At 41.3% G+C, this 19483-nt stretch overlaps 1 protein-coding gene across 1 annotated transcript in view; it reads right to left on the bottom strand.

Annotated features, from left to right (window-relative positions):
* Nucleotides 1-19483, bottom strand: part of EFL1 (elongation factor like GTPase 1) — a 669975-nt gene that overhangs the window by 408765 nt on the left and 241727 nt on the right. Inside the window, exon 15 of the mRNA XM_082255636.1 lies at nt 839-974. Within this exon, the coding sequence (XP_082111762.1) occupies nt 839-974 (136 nt within the window). The remainder of the gene's footprint in view (nt 1-838; nt 975-19483) is intronic.

Below are 19483 nucleotides of genomic sequence, written 5' to 3'. Positions count from 1 at the left end.
AAAACATGGCCCGTTGGGAGTACTTGAGGACTGAGGTTGACAAACCACTGACCTAGAACACCTATTGAGTAATCCAGCCCTACACCTCTTACTTATGCTATAAAGAGCTGTGATAGCGCCTATCCAAAGTATGCAATAGCAGAAACACACACACTTAATGATGAGCAATACATCTTAACACAATAAAAGTTTATGATTGGTCAGTGTTGTTTAAATGGTTTCACCTTTTTGAAATGGGGAGATATAAAACGTAAGCATCCAACTGCTAAGCACAACACAATCCAAGCAATGTAAACAGTAATGTGTCTGGACAGCCTTACATAATATCTCTGCCATTACATAATGTAGATGAAAAGCCAATCCACATATGACATATAAAAAAAAAAAAAAAAAAACAACAGAGCCTAAGGAACTGAGCAGGAAGAAAAAAAAAAAAAAAAAAGGAAAAAAATAAACGTATGGCGAATGGTTTTGTCAACGCCTGAAGGGCTGCAGGTGGAGTCTTGCCTGTGGCTAAAGTGTGGTACATTACTCATCATTTGTAACAATTAACTTTATAGTACAAGAAACAAGACAGAAGGAAGCAGTGCCAGTACACTTAAAACACACAGTGATGGAAGAAAAATTAAAATGGTTTTGAAGGTTATTAATTTAAAAATCAATATTTCTGCACTACTATGGATGGTGGCCCAAAAATAATAAACTATTTTTTAATGAGTTTTTGGAGTACAACACTAAAGGTAATATTCTGTTAACTGTAGCATCTGTAGCAGAAGTTTTTCGGCCATTTAAACAAATTAGAAAAATATGAATATATAAAATATGCATAAAGACATACCCAAAACATTGCCAGCTGGTACTTCATCCAAGTCTTTTAGCTCACGACCCATAAGAAGATAGAGGTTTTCTAAAGTACAGCAAGCCATGTGAGGAATGGCAGAGATGTCAGCAGAGAAGGAACACTCAGATGGTAGCTAAAATAATTAAAACATGAGTGCCATCAGCTTTATTTTCCATACCAACATATAGTGCCACTACAATGCATTTTGCTTTTTACATTATAGAAAAGCTTACAGAATGAATCAGTCATGGCTTCAAAATAACTTACAGCAGGGCTGGCCAAATTGCAGGAGTAAAGTAGCCAATGCTCCTTCAAAATTACAGCTGGTGGGTCTTGGACTGGACAGACTGACTCCTGCATTCCTTATTAATTTGTCCATCCCTGGCTTACAGTTTAGTGTCTCTTCCACCAACATACAAAAAAAACCTCACAGAGACACAGGTCAATTTAGTTCCAACCTAAATATATTCACTATATGAACAAGCAAAAAATTGGGGGAGCAAACCCTGAACATGTATATCTAAAGCCAGTGCAGCTATGGACCAAGCAACATTTATATTAAAAAAGAATAGCGCACACATGCAAAAGAAATGACTTTCAAATATGGAGACAATATTCTCCATATTTAATAATGGGGTACTTTGACGCAGTGGTGGGCTTGAGCACGATATGGCCATATGGTGGGACTAAATCCCCATTTTTATTTATGGATTGTCTCCATATTTCAAAGTCATTTCTTTTGCATGTGTGCGCTATTCTTTTTTAATATTCACTATATGGCCACATGGTTTTTAACAACTGACCATCACACCTACATTAACTTGTTGGAAATCATATGCCATCATTTATATTTATGGAGTACAACCTCCAAAAAGCTCATGTTGGTGTGATGATCATTTGTCCAAAAACATTTGGCATGTCCAAAAATGTTTGGCATTTATTTAGATTTTCCACTCTCTTGACATCTATAACAGCTTCCACTCCCCTAGAAAGGATTTCCACAAGATTCTGGAGTGTGTCAAAGATGAGGAGACCTGACCTGCAATAGGCATTCCAATTGAAGCGATTGTAAAGCCTTGTTTTTTTTTTTTTAATAACAAACATGTTATACTTACCTCCTCTGTGCAGTTGGTTTTGCACAGAGCAGCCCGGATCCACCTCTTCTCGGGTCCCTCTTTGCTGCTCCTGGCCCCTCCCTTCTGTCGAGTGCCCCCACAGCAAGCAGCCTGCTATGAGGGGCACCCGAGCCGAGCTGCAGCCTCGTGTCTGAATGGACACGGATCTGCTGTTGGACCCCGCCCCTCTCTCTGATTGGCTGACTTTGATTGACAGCAGCCGAAGCCAATGGCACCGCTGCTGTGTCTCAGCCAATCAGGAGGGAGAGTCCTGGATCTCTGAGGGACTCTTGGACATCGCTGAATAGAGATGGGGCTCAGGTAAACATTAGGGGGTGCTGGGGCGCCTGTTACATACAGAAGGCATATCTTAATGCATAGAATGCATTAAAATAAAAAAACTTCTGACTTTACAACTCCTTTAATCTCAAATGTGTTCCAATAGGGTTGAGGTCAGGGCACTGTGCAGGCAACTCAAGTTTCTCCACTCCAACCTTGTAAAACCATCCCTTTTTGGACCTGACCTTGTTTATAGGGGCACAGTCATGCAAATTGTTGCTACAGAATTTAAGGCCTGAACTCAATTTGGTCATAATTTTGATCTTTTAGAGTATTTACCCTTTCTCTGAATGCAGTTTTCAGCTTAAAAAAGCCACCCACACTAACAGTAGCCTGTCTTTACAGCCATCCATCAAAAGGAAATGTAAAGGCGTGGAGCGGCGTTCCATTCGCCAAACCTATTGGTACTGTGATTGCCATAGAAAGCGGATTTATAAGCGATATGTAGTAAGTGCAATTTTATCATTAAATTGTGGTTGTACTGGCATACTGCACTATCGGAGTCTTCTTTTTATTTGCATTTGGATGTCCTCTGATCGGAGTTCCATAAATACCTGGTTTTTACCTGGTAAATACCTTATTCCTTTTGTTGGTGAGAAGACAGTGATAAGGATGTGATAAGGATGACCTGAAGTGATTGTGGATACTTATGCTGATTGCGACCCCCTATAATTAAGATTATATAGCCATATCCTTCTGGTAAGGAGTATTTGATAAGAGCACTGGGTGAAGGTGTGGAGGTGAAGGTTTCCTATCACTTCTATCAAGTCTACGCTTCTAAACATTGCTGCGATTAACTGTTTAATCACCTTGATTTCAAGCACTAAAGGACTTTATTTATTTATTTATGCATATGAGCTGGTTTTGTGCTTTTATCCATTTTTGTGGTTTTAGCTACTAATGGTTTTAAGCATTGTTGGACTTTTTTACCAGTCTTTATTCATTTTATTATATATTTATGCACTTTAGCACTTTTTGGTGAATATTATTGTTGAGCGCAATATTTATTCTCATTTCACATTGAAAAGGAAATGTAAACTGATGTTTATTGTTGAAAAGGAGTGATATAGTGGCAAGTACTTTCAATCCATAAAGTCTTAAAAACAATACTGGACAAATTGTCGAAATAAGTAGAAGTCCTTTATTTGACTGAATTATTTCCCTTTAATACTATGTTCAACATTTTTATCTGAAATTAAGGCCACTTTCGCACTTGTACAAATTGAAAGTCCTGCAACATTGACGCAACTTGAAGCAATGCCTGTGTAATCTTAGGGTCTATGGACCTCAAGTGGCATCAAAGTCGGACCGAAGTAGTGCAGGGACAACTTTGAAGTCACACAGATATAAATGGTACTCTTTGCAAATCACGGGGTCCGAATTTCCATGTAGCAGGATGAGTCATAAGAGTGTGAAAGGGGCCTAAAGGCAAACTTTTTTCATTTTTAGATATATAGCAGAACATGATTAACTTACTACTATCCTTTCCAAAGTATGTAAACTACTAGGGGCGTTCAAGTCAAAATGGTACATTTGAGTCTATATAATAAAAGAACAAGTTTCAAGGAGTGGAAACTGCATTTATTTTTTTACATACTTCCCTGCTAAGTTTATACACGTATCCCAGTGTTTAACTAATGCTTGGAAAGCTTCAGCATAGAAAGATTTGTCAGCATGTCTGAACCATCCTCGGACAGCATGCTTCACTTCATCTTTAGTACTGGAATGTAGACCTCAGGAGGACTCTTTTAGAGGTCCAAACAGGTGGACATCACTAAGGGGGATGTGACAATACCTCCCAGTCGAGTTGCTGTAATGTAAATGTAGGGCAGTGAGCAGTATGAGATTGCGTGTTGTCCTAGAAAAACAGGATACTCTTAGTGATCAAACCTGTCCGTTCTTTCTGCAGACGCATATGCATATCAATCAGAACATGACAGTAATATTTACTGTTGATAGTGGCACCACGGGGTAGAAAATCCACATAAAGACACGTTGTCCCAGAAAACACTTCCGATCACTTTACCTGCAGACCCAATTGTTCAAAGTTTTTTTTGGTTGTGGTGAGTCCGCATGCTTCCACAGCTTTGATGCTTGTTTTGATTTCAGAGAGAGGGAACCACCAGCGTCGGGACTGTCACTGACGAACGTACGGCCATCTTTGAAACATTTACACCATTCAAATGTCATGTTATGTCTCATCACTGTACTGTGCTTAAAGTCTTCTGTAGATATCCGCAGGTTTTACACCTTCGTTCACAAGAAACTTCATCACCATACGCTGTTCCATGCACGCACTAGCACTGTTGTCTGCCATCTTGATTAACGGTCTCTGGATTGGCCCGCAACATTTGGGCCACCTATCAGTAATAGGACACACTTGCCACTTACTACCGCATTTTGTACCACCCTGCTAGCATCCCTTTCTATACCTGGAAAATGAAAAGTCACGGTTTGACTTGAATGCCCCTCGAATTTATGGAGTATATTGGCATACACAATACATACTGCAGTTCTTGCTTAGTATCGCAGTATAGTGTTGTGCTTTACGGCTCTTCCTAACCATTTCCAGCCCGCCCCCCAACAAATCCCCGGCGGGGCGGTGCAGCTCTCGTTCTGGGACAACGTCATATGACGGCGCCCAGTTTAGCCATGATCTTGATCTTGGCAAAGAGCCAATGTGATTGGCTGTGTCCAATCACATGTAAACAAGGAAGTGCCATTTATCAGCTTTTCCTCTCTCACACACTGTCAGAGTCTGAGGTGAGGAGAGCTGATAAGCGGCATCTTCTCACAGGGAATACATGTAAAGGTAATCAGGGTACTGATCATTAGTGCCCTGATTACAATAAAGCCCCAACAGTGCCTATTAGCAATGCCACCCTGTGCCCATCAGTGACACCAGTCTGTGCCCATCAGTTATGCCAATCAGTGCTGCCTTTTAATGCCCAGCAGTGCCACCCATCAGTTCCCATCAGTGCTGCATATCAGTGCCACCTATCAGTGCCCATTAGTGCCTCCTCATCAGTGACACCTCATCAGTGCAGCCTCATCAGCGCACATCAGTGAAGGGGAAACATTACTGATTTACAAAATTTTCTGAATTTTTTTTTTCTCAAAATTTTTGGTATTTATTTATTTTTTAAGCAAAAAATAAAAAAAAACAGTAGTGATTAAATACCACCAAAGAAAAAATCTATTCGTGTGAAAAAAAAAATGATAAAAAAAAGTAATTTGGGTACAGTGTTGTATGAAAGTGTAATTGTCATTCAAAGTTCAACATCGCTGAAAGCTGAAAACCTGCCTGGGCAGGAAGGGGGTGAAAGTGCCCGGTATTGAACTGGTTAAAGTGCCACAATGAAAGTCTGCAGGATCGACTTAGTCTAAAGCTGGTCATACAAGGATCGAAATTCAGCTGGATCAGCAGGGACCAGACAAATTTTGATCCATGTATGGGGCAGGCTGGTTGTACTGAAGTCAATCTCCTGATCAAATTCAGTACAACCAGCCTGTTGGGTTTGATGGGGGAATAAAGCAATTTTCTTTTCTTCAACCATAATGTGAGGCTTGCTTTACTGAAAACAATACATTTCTTATTTGCTAATTATACTGCCAGTTTAGTCACTACAGGGAAAACCTACATGTTGCAAAATGAAATACAATAATGAAAACATGTAAGCATGTAAATGTCACCCCTCCTAAATATTATATTCTGTAAAAATTCACAATACTAGAAAAAAAAGTTTACTGAAACACAATTCCACTGGGTCGTTTTTTTTTTTTTTTTTAATTAGGTTAATTCATTTTTTACATGCACCTTAAACATTCTACCCTGGACAGCTGACAATGCTTATACCACTACAGAATATACAGTATGAGCATATGTATGTGTGTATATATATATTTATAAATAGATCATATTCATTGGCCTCTTTTTTTGGTACACCTTGCTATTACCGGGTTGGACCCCCTTTTGCCTTCAGAAGTGCCTTCCTTTGGCAAAGATTCAACAAGGTGTTGGAAACGTTCCTCAGAGATTTTGGTCCATAGTGACATGATAACATCACGCAGTTGCTGCAGATTTGTCGGCTGCCCATCCATGATGCGAAATCTCCCATTCCACCACATTCCAAAGGTGCTTTATTGGATTGATATCTGGTGAGTGTGGAGGCCATTGGCGTACAGTGATCTCATGGTCATGTTCAAGAAACCAGTGGTGAGATGATTTGAGCTTTGTGACATGGAGCATTATCCTGCTGGAAGGAGCCATCAGAAGATGGGTACACTGTAGTCATAAAGGGCTGGACATCAGCAACAATACTCAGGTAGGTTGTGGTGTTTAAACAATGCTCACTTGGTACTAAGGGGCCCAAATTGTGCGAAGAAAATAACCCCCACACCATTATCTCACCACCACCAGCCTGAACCGTTGATACAAGGCAGGATGCATCCATGCTCTCATATTCTTTACACCAAATTCTGACCCTACCATCTGAATGTCGCAGCTGAAATCGAGACCCATCAGTCCAGGTTACATTTTTCTAATCTTCCATTGTCCAATTTTGGTGAGCCTGTGCGAAGTTTAGCATCAGTTTCCTGTTCTTAGTTGACAGGAGTGGCACGCAGTGTGGTTTTCTGCTGTTGTAGCCCATCGGCTTCAAGGTTCGATGTGTTGTGCATTCAGAGATGGTATTCGGCATATCTTGGTTGTAACAAGTGGCTATTTGAGTTATTCTTGCCTTTCTATCATCTGGAGACAGTCTGCCCATTCCCCTCTGACCTCAACAAGGCATTTTACTCCACACAACTGCTGGTCACTGGATATTTTCTCTTTTTTGGACCATTCTCTGTACAGCCTAGAGATGGGTATGTTTGAAAATCCCAGTAGATCAGCAGTTTTTGAAATACTCAGACCAGCCCACCTGGCACCAACAACCATGCCATGTTTAAAGTCACTTAAATCCCCTTTCTTGCTGATTAGCAATTTGTATTACCAAGCAACTGAACAGGTGTACCTATTAAGTGGCCGGTAAGTGTATATATATATATATATATACATACACAGTATATTTCCTATTACAGAGAATGTGTTGTGGCTTTGTACATATTTTCTCAAAAGAACAATATATAAGAAGCACTATATTAAAAAAAAAAAAAGCAGACACAGCTAAAGTTCACATTCAGCTAGCCTCCTGCTGCCATTCACTAACAGGATACAATTGCTGTAACAAAATCTTTGCACAAGGCCAGCCTCATTGCTAAGCTCCCGAACTGATCTGTGGAGCAGAGTAAGAAGCTGGCAATGTAAAGATCCTGCCACTACTGAAATCACAGTAAGTAATGGAACTACTCAGCTCCAGCATATAACCTTCTGTTAAAACATACCCTGCAACCTTACAACAGATGGTGTCCATTACACATTGGATCAAATTATTTTTGCTTCTTTTTAAAGAATGCCAAGCAGGCTTGCTGTCCAACTACCTCTAACACGTGTGCATGGATCTCTTCCAGCCTAAAAGGCAGAATTCATACAGATCTTTAAAATAGATTTGAATGAGCAAGCCAATCCATTAATACAGAGATATGACATTGCCAATTTGAATTTTAGCCCAATGCTCCTGATTTTCTGGTTTCTCTTTACACTGTTAAAGCTGAACACCAGGTACAGTTTTTTTTTTTTTGCATTGTTACATTGCTACAGCTTTGACCAATTTACAAAATGCATATGCCATACCTGTGGGACCACTGGAGAAACGCGATAGTAGGTGCCAATACTACAGTGATAGCTCCTGTCTTTCAGGTCCCGTTCTGAGCGGCAGCTCTGCTGCATAAACCACAGTGAGTTGCTCGCTCAGCATGCCATTCACAGACACCTTGATTTTTTTTTTTTTTATCGCTAAGCATTCCCTGATTGGACAACGTAGAGAATGTGAAGTCACCTCTCTGCCTCTCCAAAAAAAATTCAAGGTGTTCTGTGAATGGCGCCTGGGACACAGGAACCAGAAAACTTCAGCAACCACATTAGTATTGGGTCTACTACAGTTGATCTCTGCTTCCACAGCAGTCCCATCAGTATGTGACGCGATGACAAAGGCCGCGACGCTCCTTCTTCAAAGCGAGGACGTGTTGGCTGACACGGAAACGCGTTGCGCATTAGTGACGTCATCCTCCCTCAAAGCACGGCTCTCTGCGCCTCAGGTCTTGCTTTCGGCTTCTCCACCAGCCAGCGTCGAGTCGGGTTTCCTGTTGCACCGTACAGCCGGCTGAATCCACCACGGTTACAGACCCCTCCTCGACAGCGCTTCCTCTCCAGGAGGAACGCGGAAGACTCACCCAGGACAGCTTGTCTACATGCATTTAACCTTTTATTTCTTGTGAGTTGTTTACCACTTGCTTTAATAAATCACCGAACGTATTACACTAAGCGACTCCTGTTCCTCTATTTTCCTCTGCAGCTATTTGGGACTCCAATTCTGGTTCCTATGGATGGCCGCCCTTAGATGTATGGACTAAGATATACCGGACTATGTTTTTGTTGTATTCCCACACACATTTTCGTCATCCCATGCCCTCAGCAGTGTTTGGGTTATTGTCAAGTTCTGAACAGTTGTGCCTTTTCTTGTGTTTTGCCTTGAGTATGGCATATGCATATTAGCACTGGTTTAAGTTGGACCCATCTACAGAAGCAAAAAAAAAAACAAAATGTATATATGGAGTACAGCTTTAAAAAAATATATAGGATGCCATCTCCTAATATGACCGCTCTATACATGGAATGGAATTCCCAGAGTTAGAAGGTTGCGAGTATGCGGAAATTTTAGCTGAATACACAGTGCATCAAGAAAGTATTTACAACACTTCACTTTTTCCACATTTTGTTATGTTACTGCCTTTTCCAAAATGGAATTCATTATTTTGCTCAAAATTCTACAAACAATATCCCATAATGACAATGTGAAAGAAATATTAAAAATAAAAACAAAAAAAATCCCATGTACATGTATTCACAGTCTTTGCTCAATACTTTGTTGAAACCCCTTTTTCACTAATTATAGCCTCAAGTATTTTTGAGTATGATGCTACAAGCTTGGCACACCTATTTTTGGGCAGTTTCTCTCCCATTCTTCTTTGCAGGACCTCTCAAGCTCCAACAGGATGGATGGGGAGCGTTGGTGCACAGCCATTTTTAGATCTCTCCAGCAATGTTCAATTGGGTTAAAGTCTGGGCTCTGGCTGGGGCACTCAAGGACATTCACAGAGTTGTCCTGTAGCCTCTTCTTTGTTATCTTGGCTGCATGCTTAGGGTCGTTGTCCTGTAGGAAGAAGAACCTTCACCCCAGTCTGAGGTCTAGAGCACACTGGAGCAGGTTTACATCAGGGATATCTCTGTACATTGCTGCATTCATCTTTCCCTTGATCCTGACTAGTCTCCAAGTTCCTGCCGCTTAAAAACCTCCAGGTTTCCTCCAGACATGACGCTTGCCATTCAGGCCAAAGAGTTCAATCTTTTATTCATCAGACCAGAGTATTGTGTTTCTCATGCCCCGAGTGTACTTCAGGTGCCCTTTGGCAAACTTCTGGTGGGCTGTCATGTGCCTTTTACTGAGGAGTGGCTTCCGTCTGGCCACTTTACCATACAGACCTGATTGGTGGAGTGCTGCAGAGATAGTTGTTCTTCTGGAAGGTTCTCCTCTCTCCACAAAGAAATGCTAGAGTGCTGTCAGAGCAACCAATAGGTTCTTGGTCACATTCCTGACTAAGGCCCTTCTCCCATGATTGCTCAGTTTGGCCGGGCGGCCCGCTCTAGAAAGAGTGCTGGTGGTTCCAAACTTCTTCTATTTACAGGTGATAGAGGCCACTTTGTTCATTGGGTTCTTCAATTCTGCAGATATTTTTCTGTACCCTTTCCCAGATTTATGCCTCGATACAATCCAGTCTCGGAGGTCTACAGACAATTCCTTGGACTTCATGGCTTGATTTGTGCTCTGACATGCACTGTTAGCTGTGGGACCTTATATAGACAGTTGTGTGCCTTTCCGAATCATGTCCAGTCAACTGAATTAACCACAGGTGGACAGTTGTAGAAACATCTCAAGGATGATCATTGGAAACAGGATGCTGAGCTCAATGTTGAGTGCCATGGCAAAGGCTGTGAACACTTATGTACATGTGATTTATTTTTTGTTTTTATAAATTTGCAAAGATTTTAAACAAACTTCTTTCACATTGTCATTATGGGGTATTGTTTGTAGAATTTTGAGGAAAACAATGCATTTCATGCATTGTGGAATGCTGTAACATAACAAAATGTGGAAAAAGTGCTGTGAATACTTCCTGGATGCATTGTTTGAGCAAAATTTTAAATAAAAATGTAGTACATGATGGAAGTACAGAAAATACCTGTCGATCCTGCCAGTAATCCAGAAATTCCTAACTTCCTGTAGTGAGCTGATGTTGCTGCACTAATATCTCAAACTTTATAATGCATGGTATTGGATGACACAGACATATAACATGGGCATAGAGACATTTATTCTTTATTTATTTAAGGTACTTCCATAGTGCTGTCAAATTCCGCAGCACTTTACATATACCGTATATACTCGAGTATAAGCCGACCCGAATATAAGCTGAGGCACCTAATTTTACCACAAAAAATTAGGAAAACTTAATGACTCGAGTATAAGCCTAGGGTGGGAAATGCAGCAGCTACTGGACCCAACTGGACCACCACGAGACACAAAACAGGCACAGGTCATGGTACAGGCATGGCACAGGAGATGGTACAGGCATGGCACAGGTGATGGTACAGGCATGGCACAGATGATGGTATAGGCATGGCACAGGTTAAAGGAACAGGCATGGCACAGGTCATGGAACAGGAGATGGTATAGGTATGGCACAGGTGATGGTATAGGCATGGCACAGGTGATGGTATAGGCATGGCACAGGTGATGGTATAGGCATGGCACAGTAGGTACAGGCATGGCACAGTAGGTACAGGCATGGCACAGGAGATACAGTGCTGCGGGCATGGTACTGGAGAATGTCCTGTACCATGCCCGCAGCACTGCATAAGGAAATGCAGGGGCTGCGGAGGAGTCTCACTTACCTGTCAGTGAGGCGCCTTAGATTTAAAAATGGCGCCGCCCGGCGCCAACACATCACCGCGCATGCGCCGCCGATGCTCTGGAAAGCCCGTACACGCTCAGCTATTCCCAGGCAGACGGAGTATGCGCAGTGACATGTTGGCGCCGGGCGCCATTTTTAAAAAGTAAGTGAGCCAGTGACTCAAGCATAACCCGAGGGGGGCTTTTTCAGCATAAAAAAACACGCTGACTATGCAGATGACTGCAATCTACACGGCTCCGCTGGCCCCACTAAGGGGCTGCCGGGGGCTTTTTCAATTGCCTCTCGCGGCTGCTTCCTTTACTGTACAGCTACAGCTTCCTGGCACGGAACATTCCAACCTTCATGGACATTGAGAGGACTACTTTATTAGTCTCCTGGCACAGTTAGTCCCCAATAGGGGTGCCTGGATCGTTAGAGGGTTTGTTACTTACGTTGTATGTCTTCCTCAATCTCTTAGGTTTGCGGGACTTCACAGTCCAAATTCCTTTTGTTATGCTGTACACGCCATGTTTATACCATGTTATACCTTGTTGTTATTCTCAACCTGCTGTGCATTTTGATGCTTTGCTGTTCATTTCTATCTGAAACTAATAAAAATCTTTGACAACTAATAAAAAAAAAAAAAAAAAAACACGCTGAAAAACTCAATACTTATACTCGAGTACATACGGTATGGTATATTCACATAAGTTGTTCCTGTCCTCAAGGAGCTTACAATCTAAGGTCCCTAACTCACATTCATACATACCAATTTGAGCAGGAGCCAATTAATCTTCCACCATGTCTTTGGAATGTGGGAGAAAACCGGAGTGCCAGCAGGAAACCCACCCAGGCAAAGGGAGAACAATGCAAACTCCAGGCAGGTAATGCTGTGGTTGGGATATGAACTGTAGACCCTATGATGCTAGGCAGAAGCCTTGTTATCTAGCCACTATCCTGTACACATGGGGGATTTGTGTGGGTACATGTCACCGACGACAACCAAAAAAATTTGAAAGTAGAGGACAAAGTCTTAGCAAAGTGAAGAATTACAATAATACACTATATTACCAAAAGTATTAGGACGTCTGTCTTTTTACGTGCATGAATTTTAATGGCATCCCAGTATTAGTCCGTAGGGCTCAATATTGAGTTGGCCCATCCTTTGCTGCTATAACAGCTTCAACTCTTCTGGGAAGGCTGTCCACAAGGATTAGGAGTGTGTCTATGGGAATGTTTGACCATTCCTCCAGAAGCGCATCTGTGAGGTCAGGCACTGATGTAGACGAGAAGGACTGGCTCACAGTCTCAGTTCATATTCACCCCAAAGGTGTTCTATTGGGCTGAGGTTAGGACTCTGTGCAGGCCAGTCAAGTTCCTTCACCCCAAACTCACTCATCCATGTCTTTATGGACCTTGCTTTGTGCACTGGTGCACAGTCATGTTGGAACAGGAAGGGGCCATCCCCAAACTGTTCCCACAAAGTTGGGAGCATGAAATTATCCAAAATGTCTTGGTATGCTGACACCTTAAGAGTTCCTTTCACTGGAACTAAGGGGCAAAGCCCAACCCCTGAAAAGCAACCCCACATCCTAATCTCACCTCCACCAAATGATTTGGACACAAAGCAAGGTCCATAAAGACATGGATGAGCGAGTTAGGGCTGGAGGAACCTGACTGGCCCGCGCAGAGTCCTGAATTCAACCCGAAAGAACACTTTTTGGATGATTTAGGGTGGAGACGGCAAACCAGACCTTCTTTCCAACATCAGTGTTTGACCTCACAAATGTACTTCTGGAAGAATGGTCAAACACTCCCATAGACACACTCCTCAACCTTGTGGACAGCCTTCCCCGAAGAATTGAAGCTGTTTTAGCTGAAAAGTGTGGACCAACTCAATATGGAAACCTACAGACTAAAGTTCATGTGTGTAAAGGCAGGCGCCCCAATACTTTTGGTAATATAGTGTATAAAAGAATATGGATTATATATATATATATATATATATATATATGGAGCAAGCAGCACAGTAAAGGCAAACCAAGTAACATAGCATGAATCATATGACGGACCTATGGCAACAGGCTTCTTTCTAACGCCATCCATCATAAGTAACATGAACATTTGTATAAAGATAACATTTTCTAGACTTGCCATGTTCTCCTTCTGTTAACCATATGGCAAATCAGCAGTTACAAATCTGTATCAATTACAAGCTGCAAAATAAATGGCTCTCTATTGAAAATTTAGCTAAGTAGTCTGTCCACTTCCTACTGCCTCCTACTTGTCACATGCTGAAATGGGCCTTAATTGTGCCACATATGTACACGGTTACAGCCACCAACAAAATGCTGTGTGTGATACTTTTAATAGTAAGATGAAAGTCTGCATAACGTACATTAATCAGTGAGAGAAATATGTATGAGCTCTCTGAGTTATTATGAGAACATATGTTTGTTTGGCGTAAGCTTGGACTAGCATCTCCCACTCACCAAATTGTCACCACAGCACATCTGATCATAAGAAACAACAATATTTGAAGTGGGGTAGATCTGCTAGATGTGACACAGAACTGAAGCCTAAAAGTCTATCCAACTTCCCGTTCAGCTATCTTTCATTAGAAATACCAGAGATGTAAAAAGACAATGTGAATATATATGCCATCAGATGTAATACATATTGAAGATGTAGCTGAAATGCATGTAAATTCTACTAGCTAGAGGACCCCTTACTGTCATATTGGAGTTCCTGTTGCATAGTTTGCAGCCCCACCAACAGTGGGTAAGTATAGTGCATCTCCATCCTAACCTAAATCTGGACTAATAAAAGCAGGTCAATGTCTTAATCAGTTTAGAGAAGCACTATTATTAAATATTTTATTGTTTTTTTTTTTTTCCTAGGGGACCAATTGCATATAGCACTTCCCGTTCAAAGCCTTCCCTTAGTTTCTAAGCAGCATAGTTAGGCTCCATGTACACGGGACGCTGGAAATGGCCGTTTAGGAGCAGTTGGGCATTTTTTTTAGAAGCCCCTGAACCCATCTACATTTTATCTTATCTGTCCATGTACACATGGTCGTTTACAGTCATTTGCAGGCAGTTGCGTTCAGGGACTTTTTTTAGAACGCACTTATTTGCGTTCGAACGTGTGTTTCCTGGCGTTTCAAACGCAAAAACGCGACCGAACGCGTCCGAACGTGATGACCCGCGTTTAGCGTTCGCGCTTTTTCATTTTAAAGGGGAATAATTTTTTTGACCTTTAGGAACGGTTCTAAACGCAAACGCCCGCTAAACGCGGGTACAAACGCAACCGTACGGACGTTTCAAACATCCTAAAAATTCCAGCATTCAAAGGGACTTTTAACAACGTCCCGTGTACATGGAGCCTTAGACTGGTGTCCCCTTTCCAGGCAATGGTGCTAGAAAGGAGACTGATTTGTGAGTGACAGTTCTGGATGAGGCAGCTGTATAATCTTTCAGTTTTATGAGCAATCAGCAATCTTGGGCTGTGTTATACATAGCACTGGCCCAACATTGTGGAACCCTCATTCAAAAATACTGCAATGCCCTATGATCCAAAGGCTGGGCTGTGTAGGTGTACAAGCAACCACTGATAGACACGCAAAGATCCGCAGTGCTGAGTGATCCATCACTATTAGGAATGAATATTCAGTGCTGCCTGTTTATTCTTAATAGTAAAAGGTTTGTGCCCTAAAGCGAAACTGGATAGGATGGGTGCATCACGCTACATTTACCACACATTCCTGTGGTGTTTCCATACCTATTGCTAAATCTATCTGATTTTGAACTTTTGGAGTCAGTCTTGGATCCACGGGGTAGATATTTTTTTTGTATGCTCTGTTTGGTTCTCCACTGTTGCTTATGATATTTTTTATTCCCCCTCCCTATAGCTCTGCGATACTTGGCAATGGTTTCTTATTTGTGGCCCACCATCTGTCCCAGCCATTTGGTTGGGTGACTTTTTTAAATACCACCCTCAATTAAAGCTTAGATACATCAAGCTCCACTTCAAATCCCTCCATTCCTGACCAGGCAACAAGAATCGTATGCCTTCAAACAGATTTTGCACTAGTTGACTCATGGAGATATAAACACATCACACATAAAACCAGAGTGTTCTTCTGCTTCTCTGTCTATCATTCTAGTATGTCCTGCATAGACTTCATCATACTATCGAAATCACTTTTACCCCAGTTATTGAATGTGGGCTTTGGTTCCTGAATACCCCCAGATGAGGCAGGAGGGGAGGAGGAGGTGGTTGAGAGGAAAATGAAGAGGTGGGGGAAGAGGGATAAGAACTTACCGGTATTCCCTGTCTCAACAACAATAAAAAAACATCAATTAGCGCCTCAATTAGAAGTCCATAGGGAACAAACCTGTTCTACTTCCAAGAATACCCTCTATTCATATACAGTGCCTTGCGAATGTATTCAGCCCCCTTGAACTTTGCGACCTTTTGCCACATTTCAGGCTTCAAACAAAGATATAAAACTGTAATTTTTTGTGAAGAATCAACAACAAGTGGGACACAATCATGAAGTGGAACACAATTTATTGGATATTTCAAACTTTGTTAACAAATAAAAAACTGAAAAATTGGGCGTGCAAAATTATTCAGCCCCTTTACTTTCAGTGCAGCAAATTTTCTCCAGAAGTTCTGTGAGGATCTCTGAATGATCCAATGTTGACCTAAATGACTAATGATGATAAATAGAATCCACCTGTGTGTCATCAAGTCTCCGTATAAATGCACCTGCACTGTGATAGAGAGCATCATGAAGAACAAGGAACACACCAGGCAGGTCTGAGATAGAAACATAGAAACATAGAATGTGTCGGCAGATAAGAACCATTTGGCCCATCTAGTCTGCCCAATATATCTGAATCCTATGAATAGTCCCTGGCCCTATCTTGTATGAAGGATAGCCTTATGCCTATCCCATGCATGCTTAAACTCCTTCACTGTATTTGCAGCTACGGAAGGTTATTCCATGCATCCACTACTCTCTCAGTAAAGTAATACTTCCTCATATTACTTTTAAACCTTTGCCCCTCTAATTTAAAACTGTGTCCTCTTGTGGTAGTTTTTCTTCTTTTAAATATGCTCTCCTCCTTTACCGAGTTGATTCCCTTTATGTATTTAAAAGTTTCTATCATATCCCCTCTGTCTCTTCTTTCTTCCAAGCTATACATGTTAAGGTCCTTTAACCTTTCCTGGTACTGTTGTGGAGAAGTTTAAAGCCGGATTTGGATACAAACAGATTTCCCAAGCTTTAAACATCCCAAGGAGCACTGTGCAAGCGATAATATTGAAATGGAAGGAGTATCAGACCACTGAAAATCTACGAAGACCTGGCCGTCCCTCTAAACTTTCAGCTCATACAAGGAGAAGACTGATCAGAGATGCAGCCAAGAGGCCCATGATCACTCTGGATGAACTGCAGAGATCTACAGCTGAGGTGGGAGACTCTGTCCATAGGACAACAATCAGTCGTATACTGCACAAATCAGTTGGTTAGGGAAGATGGTTAAAATTGATGGGAAGATGGATGGAGCCAAATACAGGACCATTCTGGAAGAAAACCTGATGGAGTCTGCAAAAGACCTGAGACTGGGACTGAGATTTGTCTTCCAACAAGACAATGATCCAAAACATAAAGCAAAATCTACAATGGAATGGTTCACAAATAAACATATCCAGGTGTTAGAATGGCCAAGATAAAGTCCAGACCTGAATCCAATCGAGAATCTGTGTAAGGGATTGAAAACTGCTGTTCACAAACGCTCTCCATCCAACCTCACTGAGCTTGAGCTGTTTTGCAAGGAGGAATGGGCAAAAATTTCAGTCTCTCGATGTGCAAAACTGATAGACACATACCCCAAGTGACTTACAGCTGTAATCACAACAAAAGGTAGCGCTACAAAGTATTAACTTAAGGGGGCTGAATAATTTTGCACGCCCAATTTTTCAGTTTTTTATTTGTTAAAAAAGTTTGAAATATCAAATACATTTCATTCCACTTCCTGATTGTGTCCCACTTGTTGATTCTTCACAAAAAATCAGTTTTATATCTTTATGTTTGAAGCCTGAAATGTGGCAAAAGGTCAAAAAGTTCAAAGGGGCCGAATACTTTCGCAATGCACTGTATGTGATTTAATACATGGGTAGGGCCTCATCCACCATGGCTTCCCAGGAGGATAGAACCGGGGGGGGGGGGGGATCAGTGAGGCCCATTTCATTTAAATCTCCTTTTTGACGTAATACAAAAGTGGTGGGAACGTTGGTCATCTTCACAAATACCCAATAGAGCTAGCTCTGAGGAGAGAGGCAGGGAAACCTGAAGTCTAAGATTAATCTTTGAAAATACATCAGACCAATATGATACAATTATGGGGCAATCACACAATTTTTATTTTTACTGAGCACCCCGAGTAGAACTACTGCTATCATATAACGTTGTATGTAAAAAAAAGAGCAGCCAGAACATATTTTTCTGATTTATATTAGATTTGTTGCCTGTACATCCAGTGATAACTCTTGCAGTTGTTTGTGTCCTACTTGGACAGACTTCTTCCCTACTTTCTATGGGGTCATTGGGATGTCAAAAAGTCAACACAGAAGTCAAGACACAGGAACAAAAACCTGAGAGATTTTAACATTTGCTCGCTCCCAAATAAAAACTGTACCCAAAATTGAAAAAAAAAAACTTTTTTTTATTCTTTATATTAAAAATAAGGGAATGTACATATAGATTTTTTTGTACATTTTTTTTTTTTAAAAAAAAAGGGAAAAAAAAAACCCAACAGTAGATTTTTTTGGGCGCATATAAATATTGCACATTTATACTATGCAGTCTTCTATCATGCCATAAGTGGGCACCCTATCCTTTTAAATAGGCTTGTTCTTTACAGAACTGTAACCAGAGCAGAGACTTACTTATCAGAGGGATCAGTAAAGTTTAATCCGACAAATGAAGCTGGCAAAGTGAGCTTGAATTTGCTGTACTTTCTCTTTAGCTAACCCAAAAAGCTTTGGGAACCCTTTGTATTGTAGTCAAGTTTGATTGTGCCAGCTTCCAAGTGGTTTTCCACCAAGACCAATTAATGAAAATGATAATCTAGTCATGAAATCTCTGACTTGGAGAAATTCATTTCTGAAAGCTGAGATGAGCAAAACAGCTGCTATATTATATCATGCAAAACAACAACTGTGTAGCTTGGGAGGGAGCGTGCTTGGGTGCCCCCATAGCGAGCTGCTTGTTCTGGGGGCACTTGGCAGGAGGGAGGAGTCAGGGGACCCAAGAATGGGAGTATCGGGGGTGCTTTGTGCAAAACCACTGCACAGAGCAGGTAAGTATAACATGTTTGTTATTTTTTAACAAGTCTTTGCTTAAAAGAAACTTGTCATAAATGGAGTATACAATAAAAAAATTTACAAGCAGATGTTACCTGCAGTGAGACCCAGAGGTCAACATGTTTAATAGATCCAGACATACAGGAAGTTGAAACTACATGGAAATCTGGAATTTTCTTGTAAAAGTCACATTTGTCTACTCTTCATTTTGCCTTCAAAGTCTCCCTAGAAGTCCTTTAATTTGATGGGTGGGGTTGCGGACCAAAAGGGGAGACAAGCAGGAACAGGGCAAAACAGGACTTTTACAATAAAGGCCAAGATCTGCTAAAAAAAATGGATTTTTGTAAGAACTTACCGTAAAATCCTTTTCTCTTAAGCTCATTGACAGACGTAGTCTTCTTGATTCTCAAGAGCTGGGTTATGTTGTCTCCGCAGGAGTAGGACTAGGCAGAATGACAAAACGTTCTGGCTCCACCCTAGGGGGCAGTCCCTGAGGGTATATCCTCCCTCTCTCTGCTACAGGGAATCAGTTCTGTTTAAAGCAGTACAGAGAATTTAACCCAACCCAACTCAATGATAGAGGGGCGGGTACTACGTCTGTCAATGAGCTTAAGAGAAAAGGATTTTACGGTAAGTTCTTACAAAAATCCATTTTTCTCTATCGCTCATTGACAGACGTAGTCTTCTTGATTCTCAAGAGCTG

This window comes from Pelophylax lessonae, assembly GCF_965119305.1.
Source record: "Pelophylax lessonae genome assembly, chromosome: 4".
NCBI lineage: Eukaryota > Metazoa > Chordata > Amphibia > Anura > Ranidae > Pelophylax > Pelophylax lessonae.
This window is presented reverse-complemented; position numbering and strand designations above follow the sequence as displayed.